This window comes from Electrona antarctica (genome assembly GCF_951216825.1).
Source record: "Electrona antarctica genome assembly, chromosome: 5".
NCBI classification, from domain to species: domain Eukaryota; kingdom Metazoa; phylum Chordata; class Actinopteri; order Myctophiformes; family Myctophidae; genus Electrona; species Electrona antarctica.
Window position 1 is genome coordinate 55,879,550 of NC_136810.1, and position 24,937 is coordinate 55,904,486.

Below are 24,937 nucleotides of genomic sequence, written 5' to 3' on the forward strand. Positions count from 1 at the left end.
CTTTTTGTAGAGTCATTGGTGTGTATCAAAAAGCAATTTAAGCGAGAACATGTTGGATTCTGTAAAACTCAGACTCAGCCAGAACGACACGGTCGACTTCTTCCACCATCAAACGGGGACTACAAGGTCCTGCGTCGACGTCGTACACGACCGCGTCTCTGGACCCTCCGAGTCGACGGACGCGACGTCGTGGCTGCCGTGGCGGGATCTGTGTGTTCTGTGTGAAGTCCACGGAAGAAAGCCGCCGAGATCCTCTCTGAAACGCACACTGAGGAACATGTAGAGCAGAGGGTCCAGACAGGCGGGCAGGGACACGGTCAGCAACGCTGTGAACCTGACAAACTCTGGGCTGGAGACGACTAGGAAAGGATGCTGATGATGATGAAGCGTGAAGGCGAGGAGAGTTGCGGAGAAGCAAAGCAGGCAATTGGAAAGGAGGACGGCGGTCACCGTTTTGGTCATGCTGGTGGCACGATCCTGGTGGACTCTATTGGGCTTTAAGGTCATCTTTTCACCCCCGGGCTGCTGCTGGTTCACACAACAGTGCGTGACCGTCATCAACAGGTAACAGAGGAAGTTGAGTGATAACAGCGTCGAGTCGTAACCCCAACAGATGGAGTGGTTATGATGAGAGACGGACATGCAGATGGAAGTGAGACTGTGTTCATCAGCTCTGAACAGGAAGGGACTAGCGGCGGCGCACAGCGCCAGGGTACAACAGACCGCCGCTACAACCTGAACGCCCCTTCTTTGCCCCAGCAGGAGATTCCTGCCGGGCACCGCCTTGGGCTCATCGCTGCATCGCATCTGCTCGAAGACGACGGCCGTCATGAGGAGGACCCCGGCTTCGGAGGAGAGCGCGAACAGGACGCTTGTGGTCCACGGACGCGCTTCCACCTCCCACCACGGACAACCGCCGCCACGGTCCGCCACGGTCAGAACGTCTACCACGGCCAGAGTGCCACTCGAGAGACCCGTGATTAAGTGGACCCAGTGTAGGACACCCAGAAGATGCTGGACGGGGGGGGGTCTCGATGCAGAGCAGAAGATCGAGAACAGCACCAGGAAATTGAAAGTGACGGAGAGGACGATGATGAGCCAGATGACAAACTGATACCAGTAGGTAGCAAGCGAGCTCTGGCACGGATGGAATGGACCTAGAGATGGAGACAAAAATGTGATGAGATTTTGTTTTTGTTGCTGTCCCTTATTTAAATAGTGTAGGTGGAAAAACATATACTCACCAGGGACAGGAGAACAGCGAACAGCAGCATGTTCTGTAGCATCTACACTTGGTTCCATTGCCAAGTCGTCTGGACTGCCATATTCTGAGAAAATGCAATATAGATTAATCTTTATGGCCAGCTTTCCGGGTTTGTGTAAATGCAAACATTGGCAAATGTGAGACGTGACGGGACGAAAAGCTGTATATAGGAGGGGCTTTTCACTATAGTGCCCCTCAAAAAGGTTTTGACTCACCCTGGAAGGTTACGTCGTCATAGCTCTCTTGTTGATTCAGACTTGGCTTGCTGTTGTCGTCAACACTTCCAAGGTTCCAGGGCGAGAAGGGGCTCCTTGACTTGGCCCAGCAGGGTGCAAACACACAGCACTGGTAGGCAAAGGGCAGCTCCGCTACCCTGCATATGGTACACCACATGAGTCATTCATCACTCCACAGACAGTATGCTACACAGCAAAGTATTAAAGGACCACTTTTCAACCTATCTTCATATAATAGGTCCTCACTAATAATCATGATAAAATGGCACAATTTTTTTCTACTCAGTTTGTGTCTCATAGGAGGGCTGTGGGCAGTTTAGAAACCGTCCTCCAGTGACATCATCATTAGGCAGATATTTTTTTAAACAAGATTTTTTTTTACAAAAATGTTTAGATTTTCATTATCGTGAGAACGATGGCTTCTATTTTCGCATTGCAACTTTTAAGGACTAGAAAGCCTGCAGTTTCTATTAGCTTTTATTCCCCATCGATGATGTCACTGGAGGACGGTTTCTGAACTGCCCACAGCCCTCCTCTGAGACACAGACCGAGTAGAAAAAATGTGCGCCTATTATAGGACCTATTATATGAAGATAGGTTGGAAAAGTGGTGAAGTAGTCCTTTAACATTAGAGTAGAACGTTTAAAACGGCAATGTTATGGGGTGTGTAACTGATATCTCCTATATTTGTAGGGAACCGTCAGAGGAGTCTATAAGGGCTCGTATTCAGGGAGGATTCAGCCTAAGGATCTGTATTTCTTATTTGGAGTTGGGAGGGAACGGAGCTGGTCACTAGAAAACAAGTGTTTAAGTAGCCGATCTACAACCTCACAACGCGGCGTGAAGCGTTGTGAGCTTGTAGATCTGCTATAGAGGGTATGCGTGTGACATCTTCAAAAAAAACTACTTTCTGGCCTTGACAGCCAATACACCCAAACAGAAAAGTTGTATTTGATTGCATTAGACGACGTTAAACGACATTAAACTCACTTTTTGTCACTCACTTTGTCATTCGATTTGCCATTCACTTTATGCATGTGCATACCCTCTATTTTCACTAGTTTGGTTAGTGAAAATTATTTATTTTATTTATATATGGTCATTTATTTTTTTGGCTCACGGGCTGAAACGTTTCGGCAACAACTGCCCTACAGTACCTGAGCCTGGGCAGGAGGTGCAGGGGGAGAGGGTCTCTGAGCTGAAGGCTCCTATACCTGAGCCTGGGCAGGAGGTGCAGGGGGAGAGGGTCTCTGAGCTGAAGGCTCCTATACCTGAGCCTGGGCAGGAGGTGCAGGGGGAGAGGGTCTCTGAGCTGAAGGCTCCTATACCTGAGCCTGGGCAGGAGGTGCAGGGGGAGAGGGTCTCTGAGCTGAAGGCTCCTATACCTGAGCCTGGGCAGGAGGTGCAGGGGGAGAGGGTCTCTGAGCTGAAGGCTCCTATACCTGAGCCTGGGCAGGAGGTGCAGGGGGAGAGGGTCTCTGAGCTGAAGGCTCCTATACCTGAGCCTGGGCAGGAGGTGCAGGGGGAGAGGGTCTCTGAGCTGAAGGCTCCTATACCTGAGCCTGGGCAGGAGGTGCAGGGGGAGAGGGTCTCTGAGCTGAAGGCTCCTATACCTGAGCCTGGGCAGGAGGTGCAGGGGGGGAGGGTCTCTGAGCTGAAGGCTCTACAGTACCTGAGCCTGGGCAGGAGGTGCAGGGGGAGAGGGTCTCTGAGCTGAAGGTTCTACAGTACCTGAGCCTGGGCAGGAGGTGCAGGGGGAGAGGGTCTCTGAGCTGAAGGTTCCCAGACAGCTTCAAGTGGGTGAGTCCATGAAGACCCTCCAGGGAGAAGGAAGACAGCCGGTTGGAGGTGAGGTCACTGAAGGTGAGAGAGGTGAGGTTGGGGGGGGGGGGGGATTCAAATGCATCGTCTTACCAAGTTGTTCACTTTTTAGTTTTTACATGAATCATCCAAATCATTCCATACATAAACAAGACTATAGTTCCTTCAGTGCCCTCTACACTCATTTGAGACTCATTGGTCATTGCAATACTTTCCCACACGCACGCACACACACACACATGCTCGCACACACACACACACACACACACACGACATCGCACGATTCACACAGCTTAACTAACAGTCTAATTACAATAGTTTGCATAGTGTACTGCACTGTACAGACTCACTGTTCCACTTTTCATATTTACATTTACATAGTACATTTCTATAATAAAAAACAATGTATTCCCCAAATAATCTCTTCCAAAGGGTATTTTCTATATTTACGCGTGCATCTGAGGCACTCGGGTCACTCAACAGTGACCTGAGTGCCTTCTTCATCTCCAGGAAGCTACAGTAGGTCTCCACATGGATCTCACCAATGACATTACTGGGAAAACACAATAACCATTTTGGGCGGGAACCCCTTTTGGTGTTTTAAGCATTATGTTGTACTTTAGCTATTGAAAAATAGCAGATCTACAAGCTCATAGCACGGCACCGAGTGCCGTGCTATGAACTTGTAGGTCTGCTATTTTTTTTTTAACGGGAAAATGTGCCTCAAATCTTTGAATATATATATTCTTTCAGAGTTTCAGTTTTTAACTCAAATTGGACTGGGGGGTCCCTGGAACAACGTTTTCAGATGGGGGTCGGCGGCCAATTACAAAAAAATGTTGGGGTCCTTGACATGAAATATTGAGCACCACTGAGATAGAAACATGAGGTTTTTCAGGGAAAAAAAACATTTTAAAAAGACATTTTTTTAATTTCGACGTCAGGCCTAAATTGGTTAAAACAAAGTCTCCTCTGAGGTTTCATCTGGGCGACTAAAAGCTTCTGCTATTGACTGTGACTATTTTACAATACTAAAACAGATGACTCACAGTCTTTGGATCTTTCCACATCCAGTGAGGTTGGGTAGACACCGTATCCAGTTGTAAGACAGGTCCCTTTTAGATGAGACACACACACACACAGGTTACATGGACATTTTCCCAAAGGAAATAAATGTCCAATTCAGCATCTAAACATGCCTTCCCAAAGAATGGAATAATCTGGACATAAGGGTTGGGTTATTGTATTGTGTTATAGGGGCCTGGCAGTGGGCGTGGTTTTCCCCATAGAGATTTTAGTACAAAAATTGTTTTATGTCTGTTATTATCCTGGTGATAATCTTTGTTTAGAGGTTTTCATTTTCATTTATTCACAGATCAAAGGTTTTATGGTCATGATTCACCAGGATCCTGGAAGGCTTGATTAAATATTTTTGTAAATCTCTATGGGAAAAAAATGAATGGCCGATTTTTCAGTGGAACCAGAAACCCACAGCCACTGCTATGCCCTATTGTGTCTATTTGGTTATTGATGGGATATGATGTTTGCATGCATTATTGAAAATTAAGTTGTTGAAGTTAGATAAGAGAGTGTAGAGACAGGCCTATCAACTGAGACAGAATATGGGGCACAGTCGGTAGTGCTGTCGCCTCACAGCCAGAAGGTCCTGAGTTCGATTCCCGCTGTGGGCGCTGGGGGCGTGTTCTCTCCTCCGCGTCATCAGTGCCCATACCCGAGGCGGGGTTGGCGAAGGGGCCTTTCTGTGTGGAGTTTGCATGTTCTCCCCGTGTCCCCTAGGGTAGGTAGTACCCTCACAAAAAACATGCAGTAATCCTGGTCTCTAAACTGCCTCCCCCTGGCCAGCCGGGGCGCCTGATGGAGAGGAAAGGAACTGGTCGGAATAACGTGTTCCTTCCATGCGCTACGTCCGGCCGGGGAAACTCTCCCCTGTCAGGTGAAAAGAAGCAGCTTGGACTCCTCATGCATAGAAGGAAGCATGAGGTCAGTCCGCTGCCCCCCCCCCCCCCCCCAGGTTGGCAGAGGAAGTGTAGCGCCCAGGATTACATTAGATAATTGACACTGGGTGAAAGAAATGGGTTGCAAAATCGTGGGATAAAAATCATATGAAAAAAAACACAAACGGAGACAAAATATGAAATGCATGACTAATGCCTCCGATGCTTTGTTTAGATACATTTTGTCTTCTGATCTTCTGTGGCTGGTGGGGGTGTTTATTGTTGTCTCCACCAGGCCGAAGGCATGGGGAGAGAGTATGTTTAGTTGTCTCCACCAGGCCGAAGGCATGGGGAGAGAGTATGTTTAGTTGTCTCCACCAGGCCGAAGGCATGGGGAGAGAGTATGTTTAGTTGTCTCCACCAGGCCGAAGGCATGGGGAGAGAGTATGTTTAGTTGTCTCCACCAGGCCGAAGGCATGGGGAGAGAGTATGTTTAGTTGTCTCCACCAGGCCGAAGGCATGGGGAGAGAGTATGTTTGTCTCCACCAGGCCGAAGGCATGGGGAGAGAGTATGTTTGTCTCCACCAGGCCGAAGGCATGGGGAGAGAGTATGTTTGTTTCCACCAGGCCGAAGGCATGGGGAGAGAGTATGTTTAGTTGTCTCCACTTGGCCGAAGGCATGGGGAGAGAGTATGTTTAGTTGTCTCCACTTGGCCGAAGGCATGGGGAGAGAGTATGTTCAGTTGTCTCCACCAGGCCGAAGGCATGGGGAGAGAGTATGTTTAGTTGTCTCCACCAGGCCGAAGGCATGGGGAGAGAGTATGTTTAGTTGTCTCCACCAGGCCGAAGGCATGGGGAGAGAGTATGTTTGTCTCCACCAGGCCGAAGGCATGGGGAGAGAGTATGTTTAGTTGTCTCCACCAGGCCGAAGGCATGGGGAGAGAGTATGTTTGTCTCCACCAGGCCGAAGGCATGGGGAGAGAGTATGTTTAGTTGTCTCCACCAGGCCGAAGGCATGGGGAGAGAGTATGTTTTGCACTCCGTCCGTGTGTGTGTGTGAGTCTGTGTGTCCTTGTGTCTGTCCGTCCGTCTGCAGCTAATCTCCGGCACCGTTAACCCGGTCCATGCCAACTTTTGCACACACACTCCCTGGATGCCAGCGATGAACCTCCACGAATCTTCCAGATCGGCCTGTTATAGCGCCACCAGGAGGCCGACTTTTGAAAAACAATTTTTTTTATATTACTCCTCCAGATTCTGTCCAAAAATCCCGCAAATCGTTACACACTATCTCTAAAGTCATGTGTTCAAGACATATCTGTCCGATATTCCATACTAATTGGCTAATATTGGCTTTCAAAGTTTGCAAGATTGGCCCCGTTTTGAACAAAAAGCCTCAAATCATGAATGCAGCTTGCAATTTACGTGAAATCTTTCACGGACTTTCCTACTAGGCTGAGGAATATATCCCACCCTTTTCACTTTGGCCTGTTATAGCGCCACCAACCAAGTGGATTTTTGCCAAACACATTTTTGGAACAAAATGCCTCAAATCATCCAATTGCCAAGGCGTAAGAAGAAATGGCACCCTTTTCACATTGTTTTACTTTTTTTTTTATCCTATGATTTTGTAACCAATTTTTCAGCCAGTGTCAATTGCCTAAGCTGTAATCCTGGGCGCTACTCTCCCTCTGCCAACCTGGGGAGAGCCCTGAACTGAGCTCGTGCTTCCTTCAATGCATGAGGAGGAGTGAGCAGGCCTCTTCTTATCACCTGGCAGGGGGAGAGTTCCCCCAGGTAGGACGTAGCGCGTGGAAGGAACACGTTATTCCAACCATCCTTATTTCCCCTCCATCAGGTGCCCCGGCTGGCCAGGGGGAGGCAGTATAGAGACCAGGATTACAGCATGTTTTTTGTGAGGGTACCTACCCTAGGGGACACGGGGAGAACATGTGAGGGTACCTACCCTAGGGGACACGGGGAGAACATGTGAGGGTACCTACCCTAGGGGACACGGGGAGAACATGTGAGGGTACCTATACCTTAGGGGACACGGGGAGAACATGTGAGGTTACCTACCCTAGGGGACACGGGGAGAACATGTGAGGGTACCTACCCTAGGGGACACGGGGAGAACATGTGAGGGTACCTACCCTAGGGGACACGGGGAGAACATGTGAGGGTACCTACCCTAGGGGACACGGGGATAACATGCGAGGGTACCTACCTTAGGGGACACGGGGAGAACATGTGAGGGTACCTACCCTAGGGGACACGGGGAGAACATGTGAGGGTACCTACACTAGGGGACACGGGGAGAACATGTGAGGGTACCTACCCTAGGGGACACGGGGAGAACATGTGAGGGTACCTACCTTAGGGGACACGGGGAGAACATGTGAGGGTACCCACCCTAAGGGACACGGGGAGAACATGTGAGGGTACCTACCCTAGGGGACACGGGGAGAACATGTGAGGGTACCTACCCTAGGGGACACAGGGAGAACATGTGAGGGTACCTACCCTAGGGGACACGGGGAGAACATGTGAGGGTACCTACCCTAGGGGACACGGGGAGAACATGTGAGGGTACCTACCCTAGGGGACACGGGGGGAGAACATGCAAACTCCACACAGAAAGACACTTTCGCCAACCCCACTTATAGGGTATGTGTGGCGGCGCTGATGATGTGGACAAGAGAACACACCAAAGCGTCCCCGACGGGAATCCAACCCGGGACCTTCTAGCTGTGAGGCGACAGTGCTACAGACTGTGCCACCGCGCCCCCCATGGGGCTGTTTATTAACCATGACATTGAGGATTGTTGTTGTTAATCATCAAATACGGAATTATATAGAGCGTCGCAGTCCTGCCCCCTTTCATGACGACGCCAGGCCCAGGAAATAATTCCCAATGCATTTTTCCCATAGACATTTCAAAAAGTATTTTTTTAAATACCTTTTAAGCGTCGTACGAAGCCAACTCGAGTCGTGACAAATCATGACAACAAACACAATATTTTGGACCAAACAAATAATTACAAAGAAGAAAAACAAATACTTTCTGAAAAGTCTATGAGGAGTCTCTCGAGGGGGCAGGACTGCGACGCTCTATTGCGGCTGTGGCTCAGGAGCTAGAGCTGGTCGTCCAATGATCCCTGGGTCGGCGGTTCGAATCCCGGCTCCTCCTGGCCACATGTCGAAGTGTCCTTGGGCACTGACACTGAACCCTACATTGCCTCCAATGAGTTGGTCAGTGTGAGCTCGCCACCATTGGTGTGTGAATGTGGGAAGTGAGGACGCTGGCGTCGACTGTTCACCGCTTCACCTCCCAACATATGAATGAATGAACCATTGTAAAGTGCTTTGAGCACTTGGGAAAAACGCTATAAAAATGCAATTCATTATTGTATGATGAAAGAAGGGGAAAATAGAAAATGAAGTTGCTCGTATCCTAATAATGACGCGAAGCCTGCGGAGCTAGTTCAGGCAGGCAACTCGTGAGTGAGCCTACCTGATCAGGTGACTGGTCTCATGCACTCTTTACCTGATCAGAGCTGCTATTTAAACCTGCCTACTTGCTCTTTCCTGGCTTCTCTCCCACTGTGCGGTCGTACGCCGCTGCTGCTGCTGCTGTCTCCCTGCCTCGCTCCCTGCTAACCTAGCTGCTCATGTTTTTGCAAATCCCACCGCCTCCCCAGCATCCACCTGTATACAGGCTCTGTTTCTAGATCCCCCTGCATGGGGATCTTATTAATTCCCCTGTTGTACTTGGCTTATCATTTATTTGTTTTTATCCCACGATTTTGTAAACCATTTTTCACCCGTGTCAATTATCTAATGTGATCCTGGGCTCTACACACCCTCCGCCAACCTAGTCCCCATATATGGGGGACATGGGGACAGCAACAGACTTGACCTCATGCTTCCTTCATGCCTGAGTGTCCAAGTTGCTCCCCCCTGTCCACCTGACAGGGGGGAGTTTCCCTGGTTGGACGTAGCACGTGGAAGGAACACGTTTTCCAACCAGTTCCTTTCCCCTTCATCAGGCGCCCCGGCTGGCCAGGGGGAGGCAGTTTAGAGACCAGGATTACTGCATGTTTTTGTTTGTTTGTGAGGGTACCTACCCTAGGGGACACGGGGAGAACATGCAAACTCCACACAGAAAGGCCCTTTCGCCAACCCCGCCTCGCCTTATAATTTAACTAAAATGTTAATGTCACAGTGAATGAATAGGGACAGAGCCCTGACGCCAATTTATGCTTCATATACCTATGCTCAATTAGGCTCAATAAATATATATTCTAAATTCACTCTAAAAGTTGTCTGACTGAAATGTATCAATGTGTATGTCAATGCATTTGTAATGCTCTAAAGGTTGTGGCATGAAGGCACACTTACAGCTGCTGTAGGCTGGGCAGGAGTTGACAGATGGAACTGGGTACTGAGGAGATGTGGGTGCCTGTGACGCTTCTGAACGAAGAGATTGGAATATTGCATCAGTGAGATCAACAAGTGATAGCAGGTGATTTATTGATTCAATCCCATTCTGGGCGGGAGCCCCGCTTTTGGTGTTTTAAGCATTATGTTATACTTTAGCTATTGAAAAATAGCAGATCTACAAGCTTGTGGAGCTGCTATTTTTGAAAAGTCGTGAAAATTATTTCAGAGGGAACGTTTTTAACTCAAATCTTTGCTTCTGGGTCCCTAGAACAACATATTTTCAGATGGGGGTCGGCGGCCAATCACATATTTTGGGGGTCCTTGACATGAAAATGTTTGAGAACGACTGATATAGAAACATGAGGTTTTTCAGAAAACTGTCATGATTTAGAAGACCTACAAATACCTATTCAAAGATGTGTGCCGCATTTTCACGATTATTCAAAAATAGCAGACCTACAAGCTCCGCGCTATGAGCTTGTAGATCTGCTATTTTTTCAATAGCTAAAGCATAACATAATCCTTAAAACACCAAAAGGGATAATTCCCGCCCAAAATGGGTTTTAATCACACGATGATCTTTCAAATGACCCGACGACCACCCTCTCTGCCTCTCCCCCAAAACATCACAAAGAAACCCCTCCAGTGAAATACAATCCAAACAGGCAGCAGCTCTGCAGAGCAGGGAGGGTGGCCATGCAGCAGGATGGGAAACATTGGATTAGGGCTTTCTCCACAACTTCAACACTCTCCACACACGTCAACAACACATCAATGTTGGCAAATGAATCAGAGGGGGGGGGGGGGGGGGGGGGGCTGCTTGTGGGCCTGCTGGTGCGGGACACCATAATAGCCCATTTAGGCCTGAGCTCGATTCTACAAAATGTCTTCTAAAATCTAAATCATGAGTTTTCTGGGGAAAAAAACATGTTTCTATGTCAGTGGTGCTCAAACTATTTCATTTCAAGGACCCCCCAAAAAAAATTATTTGGCCTCCGACCCCCATCTCAAAATATGTTGTTCCAGGGACCCCCCCAGAAGCAAATATTTGAAAGAATATATTCAAAGATTTGCGCCACATTTTCACGATTTTTCAAAAAATAGCAGACCTACAAGCTCGTAGCGCGGCACTCGGTGCCACGCTATGAGCTTGTAGATCTGCTATTTTTCAATAGTTAAAACACCAAAAGGGGTTCCCGTCCAGAATAGGATAATAATAAGGGATCCTGGGGTGGCTTGTTGTAGTATAGGGGACTTACAGGGTCTCCAGTCTGTTCGCTCCAGTGAGGTCTGGGAAGACTGTGATGTCTTTGGCTCCACTGAGAGATCTAAACACACAGATGAGATCGCAGGAGAGGGAGAGAGAGAAAGAAGAAAAAAGACACATGTCCGAGGGGTTTTAGAGCATGTGTTTGGTCTGGTGTTTACTAGCACGTGAAGTTAGAAATAAATATGTGATTGAAAAATACCAATGGTAGCACGACATGTTTTTCCAGACAAACAAACCCATAGGGCTTATTACTACTACGCCCCGTAGCAAGGAAGTTAGGATCCCAACCGACAAACAAATGGTCTGTAAGATGTGTGACACACGACAACAATCCGTACGGCATGTGAAGATACTACTCAAGCGTGGTGTGGGGCTGACGGTGACTTACAGGGTTCTGAGTAGAGATGGCCGCTCGTTAACCTTTATTGATAACGATCACCTTATCGATCAGGCTTAGCGAGTCGGGGTCTTATCGAGCCCACTATCGAGCATTTTATATTATTATGTGGAAAAACTGGAGGCAATACATTCTGAACAGAACCAGTATATTTTACTATGGCCTTCAAATACAGTACTTTTCTAACAGACGGAAGGCAATTGACCTTTTTACCAATAAAATAATATTAAAGAAACTGTTAACTTTAAACCGTCACTTTAAAAGCGCAATTTTGTTTACCCGGACAGCGCTGGTTGGCAGGTATCAATACACTTTTAGACCGACATGTTTGTGCCAGCATGGATGATTACATTTATTTCTTGATCGCCTCTTGATTGTTTAAACATGACGTCATGGGCCGCTATGCTCCATAACAGGCTTGATAAGCCCAAAGCTTATTGATAACGAGTACCCAATAAACTTGTTATCGGATTTTTTCGGGTATCGGTTATCGAGCTCCATCCCTAGTTCTGAGCTCTGGGAGATGCAAAGATACTACTCACTCAGTAAGTGTGCTGTGGGACTAATGGTGACTTACAGGGTTCTCTCACTCAGTAAGCGTGGTGTGGGACTGATGGTGACTTACAGGGTTCTGGTGTGGGACTGACGGTGACTTACAGGCTTCTGGTGTGGGACTGACGGTGACTTACAGGCTTCTGGTGTGGGACTGATGGTGACTTACAGGGTTCTGGTGTGGGACTGATGGTGACTTACAGGGTTCTGGTGTGGGACTGACGGTGACTTACAGGCTTCTGGTGTGGGACTGATGGTGACTTACAGGGTTCTGGTGTGGGACTGATGGTGACTTACAGGGTTCTGGTGTGGGACTGATGGTGACTTACAGGGTTCTGGTGTGGGACTGATGGTGACTTACAGGGTTCTGGTGTGGGACTGATGGTGACTTACAGGGTTCTGGTGTGGGACTGATGGTGACTTACAGGGTTCTGGTGTGGGACTGATGGTGACTTACAGGGTTCTGGTGTGGGACTGATGGTGACTTACAGGGTTCTCTCACTCAGTAAGCACGCTGTGGGACTGTGGGACTGATGGTGACTTACAGGGTTCTGGTGTGGGACTGATGGTGACTTACAGGGTTCTCTCACTCAGTAAGCACGCTGTGGGACTGATGGTGACTTACAGGGTTCTGGTGTGGGACTGATGGTGACTTAGGGTTATCACTCAGTAAGCATTCTGGGGGACTGATGGTGACTTACAGGGTTCTCTCACTCAGTAAGCGTGGTGTGGGACTGATGGTGACTTACAGGGTTCTCTCACTCAGTAAGCACGCTGTGGGACTGATGGTGACTTACAGGGTTCTGGTGTGGGACTGATGGTGACTTAGGGTTATCACTCAGTAAGCATTCTGGGGGACTGATGGTGACTTACAGGGTTCTCTCACTCAGTAAGCGTGGTGTGGGACTGATGGTGACTTATAGCAGGGTTCTCTCACTCAGTAAGCACGCTGTGGGACTGATGGTGACTTACAGGGTTCTCTCACTCAGTAAGCATGCTGTGGGACTGATGGTGACTTACAGGGTTCTCTCACTCAGTAAGCATGCTGTGGGACTGATGGTGACTTACAGGGTTCTCTCTCACTCAGTAAGCATGCTGTGGGACTGATGGTGACTTACAGGGTTCTGAGCTCCGGGAGACGCTGGAAGGCTGACTGGTCTAGAACCTGGACAGGATTGTTCTGGAGGTTTCTTTTGGGGGGAGAATAAACACGGCTTAATTAGCACCACTGTTAATGAAGTTGATGGTGAATAAATGCCTTTTATTTGCAATGAACCATTTAGTAATGATGAGATGTAAGGGAGAACCAGACAAAGAAAATAAATGATCACGTATGATGGAGAATTGCAAACGTAAACAAGTTATTCATTTATTACATGTCTTGATTCTTTACATATTATGAACAGTCGGGTCAGTTTCGATCTACTGTATACTTCTGAATCGTGCTTATTATGTAGAAGGATTAAATTATATGGGATGCTACGGTAACCTACATGGTCTCTATGGAAGGGTTTCCAATGAAGGCATGTCCTGGGATGGATCTGATGTGGTTGCTCTGAAGAATCCTGAGGAGATGAGCATTGCGAGATGACGTTAGATGACGCAGTTTTGGCTGCAGAAGATGCATTCGTGTACAGTGTAGCAGTATAGCAAACTGTCTAAGAAGTTGGAGGTCACCTCACTTTCTGCTTTCTGTTCAATTGATTCAGAAAAATGCACACAAAGTGCACAAAGACCCGCACACCGTCTGCACTTGCAATGCGAACTTTATTGGCAACTTTTCAGTCAAAGACCTTCTTCAGGCATCAGGTTTTTGACCGAAACGTTGCCAATAAAGTTCTGTTTCTGAGTTTCTGAATACATTGAGCCCTGCCTACACACCCGCCTCAGAGAAATGCAGGTGTGCATATGAGACTTTGTTTTCTGTTCAATTGATTCAAAATTAAAGATGAAACTCCTTTTCGTTTGTTAAGCATCCCCGTCTGAGGGGAACATTCGGCAAAAATTGCAGAGCACAACAACGCGTCGTGCGTGACACATTATATTATACATGTATGTATGGGCTGTGTTCGGACACCAAACAGATTTGGTGTACAAGAGAAAAATGAGGGGGAAGTATACAGAACCGACCCTGGAAGTATACAGAACCGACCCTGGTCAAACTTAGTATTCATTTACCAAGTATAGAGGGTTTAACCCATTCTGGGCGGGAACGCCTTTTGGTGTTTTAACCATTATGTTATGATTTAGCTATTGAAAAATAGCAGATCTACAAGCTCATAGCGCGCCACCGAGTGCCGCGCTACGAGCTTGTAGGTGTGCTATTTTTGAAAAATCGTTAAAACATTTTTAACTCAAATATTTGCTTCTGGGGGGTCCCTGGAACTACATATTATGAGATGGGGGTCCGTGGCCCAATAGAGATAATTCTGGGGGTCCTTGACATGAAAAAGGTTGAGCACCACTGACATAGAAACATAGGTTTTTCAGAAAAAGGATTTAGAAGCCTTTTTTTTAATCGACCTCAGCTGACTATTTTGTTAGTTTGTTTCAGCAACATATCTGCATGATTTTTGGTAAAGCAGCGAGTGTACATTTTCACCAAGTGAAGCATTTCTAGACTCACAGTTCCTTGAGGCTGGGGATGTCTCTGATGGCTGTAGGGAAGCTGTCCAGTCTGTTGGAACTTAGATCTCTGTAATGAGGTCAGAAGGTTCCATTAATAATGACATGAAGGTCACTCTGTCTCCAACAAAGAGACTGAGAGAGAGTGTGGTCGGGTCATTTCAATGAATGACCACAGTGCCACGGAGCCATTTCAACCCGTCATGATTTATTTTACAATAAATAACCTCACTGTACATTATTCCATTGACCCAAATCAATCATTTGACATGTAATATCGATTGATATTTTTTTTATTAGGCTACTAATTCCCACTTCCAGCAGGCCTGTCAATGAGAAATAACAGCCTGCCGAATTGACCGTTACTGACTGATACTTTGCTTTGAATTAATATGACTAATACTCTACCTGCCACTATAATACTATACCTACTGTAGGCCTACTTATACAACAATAATAACACAGCGGATTCGTCCGTTATCACTGTATTAAATATATGAAATCAACCGTTATCAGGACGTTGGAATGTGGCTAATATGGCCATACTGGCATACTAGACATTGTGGTGTTTGGCTGTGTTCCCCCGGACTGCACGCATGCAGGGCGCGGTGCAGACACAGCCTGGTCAAGGACTCCCCCTGCTGAACGTGTCATTTCCAACTTTATTGTCGGGGCATGGAAACCAGGGGCTTCTAATATTTACTATTCTCTGCCTATCGGGACGTAACTCAGACGGCGCTGAGTCGGCTCTGGTGGCCGTCGCAACGCTCGGCACGGCGACTCGCTCGGCTAGCGCCTCGCTCAGCAGTGCCTCACGTGGCTTAAAGGGATAGTTCAGAGTTTTTTAACTTAAGTTGTATGAAATACTTGCCATTAATATAGTGGTTGCAACAGTATTAATTGATTGCCCGAGTCCCGTGGTGGGAGTTCTGCTCTGGTTTTGGTCAATATTAAGTAGTTCCGGTCATTTTGTGGGGGGCACTGGGGCCACGCAGTAAAAGTAAATGAATCCACAAAACGAACGTAATTTGTATTGTTGACCTATTTCTAAAATATTAGCGCGACTTTCGTTCAACTTTGACCCCTCTATCACATGGAACTATTTTTTGGGCGTAGTGATATGGACACAAAAACATAGTTCTGTGTGATAGAGGGGTAAAAAAAGAACGGAAGTTGCACTAATATTTTAGAAATAGGTCAACAATACAAATTACGTTCGTTTTGTGGATTAATTTACTTTTACTGCGTGGCCCCAGTGCCCCCCACAAAATGACCGGAACTACTTAATATTGACCAAAACCAGAGCAGAACTCCCACCACGGGACTCGGGCAATCAATTAATACAGTTGCAACCACTATATTAATGGCAAGTATTTCATACAACTTAAGTTAAAAAAATCTGAACTATCCCTTTAAGAACATTCTCTTGATTATCGGGTGATAACATCCGAATAACAAGAACAGTTATAATATTACCCACTGTAATAATATATATATATTAATACTGTCACTATACTATAACATTATCAATCACAAATGTGTTATTATTTTACACCGCTCTTCACTCAGACGGGACATTCCAAAGCCTGGGGACCCCGGGCCGGAAGGCAGAGGTCTGAGCCGATCGAGAGACCTTCCTTCCGCTCATAAATGTCTCTTCCTCCAGTCCCGTCCCGGCAGCTATATATGACAGACGCTACCGTCGTGTCTCAGCGTCAACCTCTCTCATCTCTCTCCAAAACACACACCAATCAGCGCCTGGTTTCACACGCGGCTACTTCCTGTTTGTAAACACGGCATGTCTGGGAAACTGGCTCTTTGGGCGCTGCTGACACGCAGTCACAGTCAGGAGGGAAACTGGCTCTTTGGGCGCTGCTGACACGCAGTCACAGTCAGGAGGGAAACTGGCTCTTTGGGGTGCTGACACGCCGTACAGTCAGGATTTACAGTGTTCGTTCGCATCCGGCTCCCTCCTAAACAGCGGCCATTGTATTGGGTGGGAATGAAAGGGGGTCAGACCTACACTGGTGAGACTTCCTGGAAAGCTGTGTGTCTGTGCGTGTGCGTGTGCATGCGTTCGTGTGTGTGTGTGTGTGTGTGTGTGCGCGTGTGTGTGTGTGTGTATGTGCGTGTGCGTGTGCGCGTGTGCGCGTGTGCGTGTGTGTGTGTGCGCGTGTGTGTGTGTGTGTGTGTGTGTGTGTGTGTGCGCGTGTGTGTGTGTGTGTGTGTGTGTGTGTGTGTGTGTCTCTGTGGGCAGTCAACAACCCCATAATTTAGCCTTCATACACTAGACAATGTTTCGCTGGACCACAAGGAGAGACATCTTCGCGAGCCCGGTCTGGAATGTCAGGGAGAGTGCAGTTGCCGTGCGTGTGTGCGTGCGTGCGTGCGTGCGTGCGTGCGTGCGTGTGTGCGTGCGTGCGTGCGTAAGACAAACGTCCATGTGGCAATGAGTCATCATGAGTATACAGAAAACATAGACTATAACTAGAGTTACACAGGATCGTCTCGACTCTCGTACATCTCTCCATATTCTCAGAAGCATGTCTGACAGACAGAAAACTCAGCGCTTGTTTGCCTATCATCATCGAACCCTCCGAGCCTGTTGCTTCACTCGCATGTTGTGTACGTCTGCAGGGAAACAAAGAGACCGCAGAACGGATCTATCGTATAGAGGTCTACGTAGTAATGTAGTAATAGGCCAATCTAGATAAATGCCAGCCAGCTGCATTATGCTGTAAATGCCCACACAGACTATACATACAGATGTAGATAGAGCTCTCTATGCAAACTGACTCGTTACAGCACTATTCTGCAGTTGTTGTTTTTGACAGTAAATTTTGATTTTAGTTTTAGTCATTTTTAAGAATTTTCATTTAGTTTTAGTCACATTTCAGTCACCTGGAATGTTCTAGGTGACTAAGTTTTAGTCGACTAAATGTCATACGGTTTTAGTCGACTAAATCAACTGTAGAAGTGTAGATTTAGTCGACTAACATGTGTTTTGACGGGCCTTGATGTCGTTGTAATGGCAGATTTTACACTTTGGTTGCATGCTGAAAATAGCAGAGCTGTAGGTCTGCTGTAGTTCTGCAGTTCTGTAGTTTTCAGCATGCAACCTAGCATAAAACTGGATCTCTTGTCCACTAGTCCCTCCCTAACATTTTAGTCTAGTTTTTATTTGTTGACGAAATTGTCAATATATTTAGTCTTAGTTTTAGTCATCATAGATTCGTTTTTATTTTGTTTTAGTCAGTGAAAAATGGTAGTCGACGGACATTTTTCGTCTTAGTTTTAGTCGACGAAAACAACACTGCTATTCAGCAGTGGTGGAAAGTAATTTACTTAAGTACTGTAGGCCTAGGAGTTATTTATAGGCTACTTTACTTGAGTATTTCGAATTCCCAGCATTTTCACTTCTACTCCTCTACATCTCAGAGGCAAATATTGTACGTTTTACTCCAATACATTTATTTTTAAAACGTTAGTTACTAGTTACTTTGTAGATTACCGTATTACAAAACATACATTAACCACTTCAGCCCTATACAGTAAATATTCTGTACATTTCGTCCATTTGAAAATAGCCGATCTATGCGACGCATTGGGAGCTTAGCTTGTATAGCTGGCATAATGAGTACTTTTACTTTTGGCACTTTTTGAATTCTGGACTTTTCTAGAATTTCTATTTTCCATTAGCCTACAGTAGCCATAGCAATAATGTTTTACTTACTTAAGTAAAACATTACTTACTTAAGTAAAACATTACTGTACTTTTTTCCCAGTGAGCTTGTAGCTGCTATTTTCAGCATGCTATTTTATGTCCTTTAGTTCTCTCTTCTCGAACATCTAGTTTTTAAGGAGTTAGTATAGTTTTTATTTGTTGACGTAATTGTCAATATATCTAGTTATAGTTTTAGTCATCATAGCTTAGTTTTTATTTTGTTTTTATTCAGTTTTCCTCAGTGGAAAAAAAGGTTTGTCGACGAATATTTTTTCATCATAGTTTTACTCGACGAAATCAACAGTGTTCTCGACTTCTCAACGTGTACTTTTCGTCTGCGTCACACACACACACACATACACACACACACACACACACACACACACACACACACACACACACACACACACACACACACACACACACACACACACACACACACACACACACACACACACACACACACACACACACACACACACACACACACACACACACAGTCACTCAGTCACACACACACACACCGCCAGGATAATGAGACCTGTCTGTCTCATAGTGCAAAGTTTCCGGGCACCCTGAGGCCTGTTTGGGGAGCAGCATCCAAACAGTCGACGGGACGACGGGGGGAAACAACATGTGCATCCTAGTCCATTCTGACCTGAGATCAGATTCTAAAAATGTCTTCTACATCCTGACAGTTTTCTGAAAAAGCTACGTCTCTATGTCAGTCGTTCTTCGGTTTTTCAAAAATAGCAGACCTACAAGCTCGTAGCGCGCCACTCGGTGGCGCGCTATGAGCTTGTAGATCTGCTATTTTTCAATAGCTAAAGCATAACATAATGCTAACACCAAAAGGGGTTGCCGCCCAAAATGGGCTAGATTGAGGGTAATTGGCAGAGGTTCGGCACCGTGACCACACACAGATGAGGGCCTGGCCCCAGACTGTTTGAACTGCAGTGGTGGCTCACTTACGGCTAAGCCCCAGGGGGGGGTTTTCTTGTAAAAAGACAGTGCTCAAAGACAGGCCCTCTGTCCCAATATGGCCGACGAGACACCTGCCTCATGCGCTCTGATCTCAGCTTCTATGCCAGGAGTTGTTGTGGGTCTTCTTCTTGGTCAAGTTCTTCTTTGGTTAAGATTGTTTTTAATTTATTTTCTTTGTTGTAATTTTGTGGGTTGTTTTCCACATAATTGGTTTTGATTTGTCTCGTTTCGCGTTTTTGCATTTCATTATGTTGTTGTTGTGGATGGATCGGATTCCCCACTGCCCAATGCAGCCTAGATTTGGAATTGGTGTCTTAATATGTGTGCTGGTGCAGGTCCAAATAAGTTCAAAACCAAAAGGAAAAAAAAGAATATATATATATATATATTTTAAAGGAGCATTCAGTGATTTGGGTGATTTGGAAAAAACCCAGGTCCGCCCGAGAACAAGATGTGCACATGAATTTTTGAATTAATATTCGAATTAAGTGAAATCACTGAATATTCCTTTAACTGCGGTGTATTCAAACTTTTATTTTGTACAACATAAGTACTCAATTTTAACCATGAGGCAGTAATGCTCTGAATGCTCTGAAAAAGGTCAAATGTTCTGGTTTTGTAATTGTTAAACCTTTTTCGCCATACAATGAGAATGAGTACTGCTCTCTTCTTCGATCACAGAAGCAACAGAAAATGATCAACATTATTTAGACTTATATATCATACCCATGCCAGGTAGCTAGCTATTATACAATTAAATACAATATCTAACAAACTTCAACGTATAGCCTCAAAGTGAAAGGTTAGCAGTCAACTCACAGGGTCTCCAGGTTTTGCAGCCCATCAAAGCACCTTTCCCCCAGCGAGTGGATCTGGTTGTCATGGAGATGTCTATAGGATAGGAATGGTTAGTATTAGTGGCACAAACAATTTTTGCACGCAACGAGCACACACGCAACAAATTCACGGGACCCTGCTCACGTAAATACGCTTGCGTTGTCGCACCGCGACTTCTCCGAGCAAATACGCAGGTCTCGTTGAAAATGAACTATAGGCGCGTTTTATCGCTCCCCGTTTGCAAGGCCCTTTATACAGTTGGGGAGACACATCCCTAATACTGTCTTTAAAGGTATATTCAGTGATTTGACTTAATTCAAATATCACTTGTTTTTTCGTTTTTTCTGGATAATCCTCCCTACTATAGTGTGTGCTGACCATATAAGGAGTTCCTCCCTGTCCCCAGTGAAAAAAAAAAACCCTAGCTTCAGTTTTGGTGGCGGGTGGCAAAACCTGATTGGATGAAAGCTTTGCCACCCAAAGCCCAAAGCGAAACTAGGGTTTTTTGACCCCAGGGGCTCACTGGGGACAGGGAGGAACTCCTTATATGGTCAGCACACTTTATAGTAGGGAGGATTATCCAAAAAATAAGAAAAAATAAGTGATAGTTGAATTAAGTGAAATCACTGAATGTACCTTTAATGGTACTAATCTCTCTAGTCTGGAGTCTCTACACGTGTAATAACTCACATGACCACCAGGTGACTGAGGTTGCCAAACGCCCGGTCGGGAACGTAGGTGATGTTGTTGAGGGCGAGGTTCACCGCCTGCAGAGCGGGCAGCCTGGCGAGGGCCTCCACGGGCACCCGCGTGAGGGCGTTGTCATCCAGCCAGAGGTATCTGAGGGACCTGAGGCCCTTGAAGGAGGCGCCGTGCAAGTTGCCAATGGAGTTGGCATCCAGGCGCCTGGCAGTATAGGAGATTAGTGTTTTGTTCGACACAATGAAGGCCTTTCTCGGCCCCACCCTTCTCCCATTGTTTATATTGTGTTTAGTTTCCAAGATGGCCGCAGCACCAGGAGGGGGTGGGGCGGAGGTGAGCGGGCGGGGTCGACCCTATGCCCTTACTGGGCTGCATTCCAGACACTTGCCTTGTGTCTGACACCTGACTTGTGTCTGAACACAGCTTTGATGGATGTGTTCTGCCCCCCCTCCCCCCATCAAACAAAATGTTTGGTCAAACCATATGCATGGGCTTCCATTGGAAATGCATTGGAGCGGCCATTAAACACAGACACAAGACAGACACTTGACAGGTGTCTTGAATGTGTGAACGCAGTCCAGTAAGGGCATATGTCGACCCCACCCGCTCACCTCCGCCCCACCCCCTCCTGGTGCTGCGGCCATCTTGGAAACTAAACAGAATATAAACAATGGGAGAAGGGTGGGGCCGAGAAAGGCAGAGAAAAGCTTGTATAGGAGAGACCCTGATGCTAGGTAGGAGAGACCCTGCTAGGTATAGGAGAGACCCTGATGCTAGGTACGAGAGACCCTGATGCTAGGTATAGGAGAGACCCTGATGCTAGGTAGGAGAGAGACCCTGATGCTAGGTAGGAGAGAAAGACCCTGATGCTAGGTAGGAGAGACCCTGATGCTAGGTAGGAGAGACCCTGATGCTAGGTAGGAGAGACCCTGATGCTAGGTAGGAGAGACCCTGATGCTAGGTAGGAGAGACCCTGCTAGGTATAGGAGAGACCCTGATGCTAGGTAGGAGAGACCCTGCTAGGTATAGGAGAGACCCTGATGCTAGGTAGGAGAGACCCTGATGCTAGGTAGGAGAGACCCTGATGCTAGGTATAGGAGAGACCCTGATGCTAGGTATAGGAGAGACCCTGATGCTAGGTATAGGAGAGACCCTGATGCTAGGTAGGAGAGACCCTGATGCTAGGTAGGAGAGACCCTGATGCTAGGTAGGAGATACCCTGATGCTAGGTGTAGGAGAGACCCTGATGCTAGGTAGGAGAGAGAGACCCTGATGCTAGGTAGGAGAGACCCTGATGCTAGGTAGGAGAGACCCTGATGCTAGGTAGGAGAGACCCTGATGCTAGGTAGGAGAGACCCTGCTAGGTATAGGAGAGACCCTGATGCTAGGTAGGAGAGACCCTGATGCTAGGTATAGGAGAGACCCTGATGCTAGGTATAGGAGAGACCCTGATGCTAGGTATAGGAGAGACCCTGATGCTAGGTAGGAGAGACCCTGATGCTAGGTAGGAGAGACCCTGCTGCTAGGTAGGAGAGACCCTGCTAGGTATAGGAGAGACCCTGATGCTAGGTAGGAGAGACCCTGATGCTAGGTATAGGAGAGACCCTGATGCTAGGTAGGAGAGAGAGACCCTGATGCTAGGTAGGAGAGACCCTGATGCTAGGTAGGAGAGACCCTGATGCTAGGTAGGAGAGACCCTGCTAGGTATAGGAGAGACCCTGATGCTAGGTAGGAGAGACCCTGATGCTAGGTATAGGAGAGACCCTGATGCTAGGTAGGAGAGAGAGACCCTGATGCTAGGTAGGAGAGACCCTGATGCTAGGTAGGAGAGACCCTGATGCTAGGTAGGAGAGACCCTGATGCTAGGTAGGAGAGACCCTGATGCTAGGTAGGAGAGACCCTGATGCTAGGTATAGGAGAGACCCTGATGCTAGGTATAGGAGAGACCCTGATGCTAGGTAGGAGAGACCCTGATGCTAGGTAGGAGAGACCCTGGTGCTAGGTAGGAGAGACCCTGATGCTAGGTAGGAGAGACCCTGATGCTAGGTATAGGAGAGACCCTGATGCTAGGTAGGCGAGAGAGACCCTGATGCTAGGTAGGAGAGACCCTGATGCTAGGTAGGAGAGACCCTGATGCCTGGTAGGAGAGACCCTGATGCTAGGTAGGAGAGAGAGACCCTGATGCTAGGTAGGAGAGACCCTGATGCTAGGTAGGAGAGACCCTGCTAGGTATAGGAGAGACCCTGATGCTAGGTAGGAGAGACCCTGATGCTAGGTATAGGAGAGACCCTGATGCTAGGTAGGAGAGAGAGACCCTGATGCTAGGTAGGAGAGACCCTGATGCTAGGTAGGAGAGACCCTGATGCTAGGTAGGAGAGACCCTGATGCTAGGTAGGAGAGACCCTGATGCTAGGTATAGGAGAGACCCTGATGCTAGGTATAGGAGAGACCCTGATGCTAGGTAGGAGAGACCCTGATGCTAGGTAGGAGAGACCCTGATGCTAGGTAGGAGAGACCCTGATGCTAGGTATAGGAGAGACCCTGATGCTAGGTAGGAGATACCCTGATGCTAGGTAGGAGAGACCCTGATGCTAGGTATAGGAGAGACCCTGATGCTAGGTATAGGAGAGACCCTGATGCTAGGTAGGAGAGACCCTGATGCTAGGTAGGAGAGAGAGACCCTGATTCTAGGTAGGAGAGACCCTGATGCTAGGTAGGAGAGCCCCTGATGCTAGGTAGGAGAGACCCTGATGCTAGGTAGGAGAGACCCTGATGCTAGGTAGGAGAGACCCTGATGCTAGGTATAGGAGAGACCCTGATGCTAGGTAGGAGAGAGAGACCCTGATGCTAGGTAGGAGAGACCCTGATGCTAGGTAGGAGAGACCCTGATGCCTGGTAGGAGAGACCTTGATGCTAGGTAGGAGAGAGAGACCCTGATGCTAGGTAGGAGAGACCCTGATGCTAGGTAGGAGAGACCCTGCTAGGTATAGGAGAGACCCTGATGCTAGGTAGGAGAGACCCTGATGCTAGGTATAGGAGAGACCCTGATGCTAGGTAGGAGAGAGAGACCCTGATGCTAGGTAGGAGAGACCCTGATGCTAGGTAGGAGAGACCCTGATGCTAGGTAGGAGAGACCCTGATGCTATGTAGGAGAGACCCTGATGCTAGGTAGGAGAGACCCTGATGCTACGTAGGAGAGACCCTGATGCTAGGTAGGAGAGACCCTGATGCTAGGTAGGAGAGACCCTGATGCTAGGTATAGGAGAGACCCTGATGCTAGGTAGGAGAGACCCTGATGCTAGGTAGGAGAGACCCTGATGCTAGGTAGGAGATACCCTGATGCTAGGTATAGGAGAGACCCTGATGCTAGGTAGGATATACCCTGATGCTAGGTAGGAGAGACCCTGATGCTAGGTATAGGAGAGACCCTGATGCTAGGTATAGGAGAGACCCTGATGCTAGGTAGGGGAGACCCTGATGCTAGGTAGGAGAGAGAGACCCTGATGCTAGGTAGGAGAGACCCTGATGCTAGGTAGGAGAGACCCTGATGCCTGGTAGGAGAGACCCTGATGCTAGGTAGGAGAGACCCTGATGCTAGGTAGGAGAGCCCCTGATGCTAGGTAGGAGAGACCCTGATGCTAGGTAGGAGACCCTGATGCTAGGTAGGAGAGACCCTGATGCTAGGTAGGAGAGACCCTGCTAGGTATAGGAGAGACCCTGATGCTAGGTAGGAGAGACCCTGATGCTAGGTAGGAGAGACCCTGATGCTAAGTATAGGAGAGACCCTGATGCTAGGTATAGGAGAGACCCTGATGCTAGGTATAGGAGAGACCCTGATGCTAGGTAGGAGAGACCCTGATGCTAGGTAGGAGAGAGAGACCCTGATGCTAGGTAGGAGAGACCCTGATGCTAGGTAGGAGAGAGAGACCCTGATGCTAGGTAGGAGAGACCCTGATGCTAGGTAGGAGAGACCCTGATGCTAGGTATAGGAGAGACCCTGATGCTAGGTATAGGAGGGACCTTGATGCTAGGTATAGGAGAGACCCTGATGCTATGTAGGAGAGACCCTGATGCTATGTAGGAGATACCCTGATGCTAGGTAGGAGAGACCCTGATGCTATGTAGGA

General features: G+C 47.4%; 1 protein-coding gene across 1 annotated transcript in view; it reads right to left on the reverse strand.

The window, feature by feature from the left end:
- LOC306924053 (leucine-rich repeat-containing G-protein coupled receptor 5-like) overlaps positions 1-24,937 on the reverse strand; it is a gene marked incomplete at its 5' end in the record, with an annotated part of 38,407 nt that continues 13,470 nt past the window's right edge. Inside the window, 12 exons of the mRNA XM_079502394.1 lie at positions 1-1,157; positions 1,245-1,328; positions 1,480-1,637; positions 3,232-3,357; positions 4,371-4,436; positions 9,678-9,749; positions 10,979-11,047; positions 13,057-13,128; positions 13,432-13,503; positions 14,565-14,633; positions 20,091-20,162; positions 20,799-21,014. Of these exons, the coding sequence (XP_079358520.1) occupies positions 109-1,157; positions 1,245-1,328; positions 1,480-1,637; positions 3,232-3,357; positions 4,371-4,436; positions 9,678-9,749; positions 10,979-11,047; positions 13,057-13,128; positions 13,432-13,503; positions 14,565-14,633; positions 20,091-20,162; positions 20,799-21,014 (2,125 nt within the window). The 3' untranslated portion in view covers positions 1-108. The remainder of the gene's footprint in view (positions 1,158-1,244; positions 1,329-1,479; positions 1,638-3,231; positions 3,358-4,370; positions 4,437-9,677; positions 9,750-10,978; positions 11,048-13,056; positions 13,129-13,431; positions 13,504-14,564; positions 14,634-20,090; positions 20,163-20,798; positions 21,015-24,937) is intronic.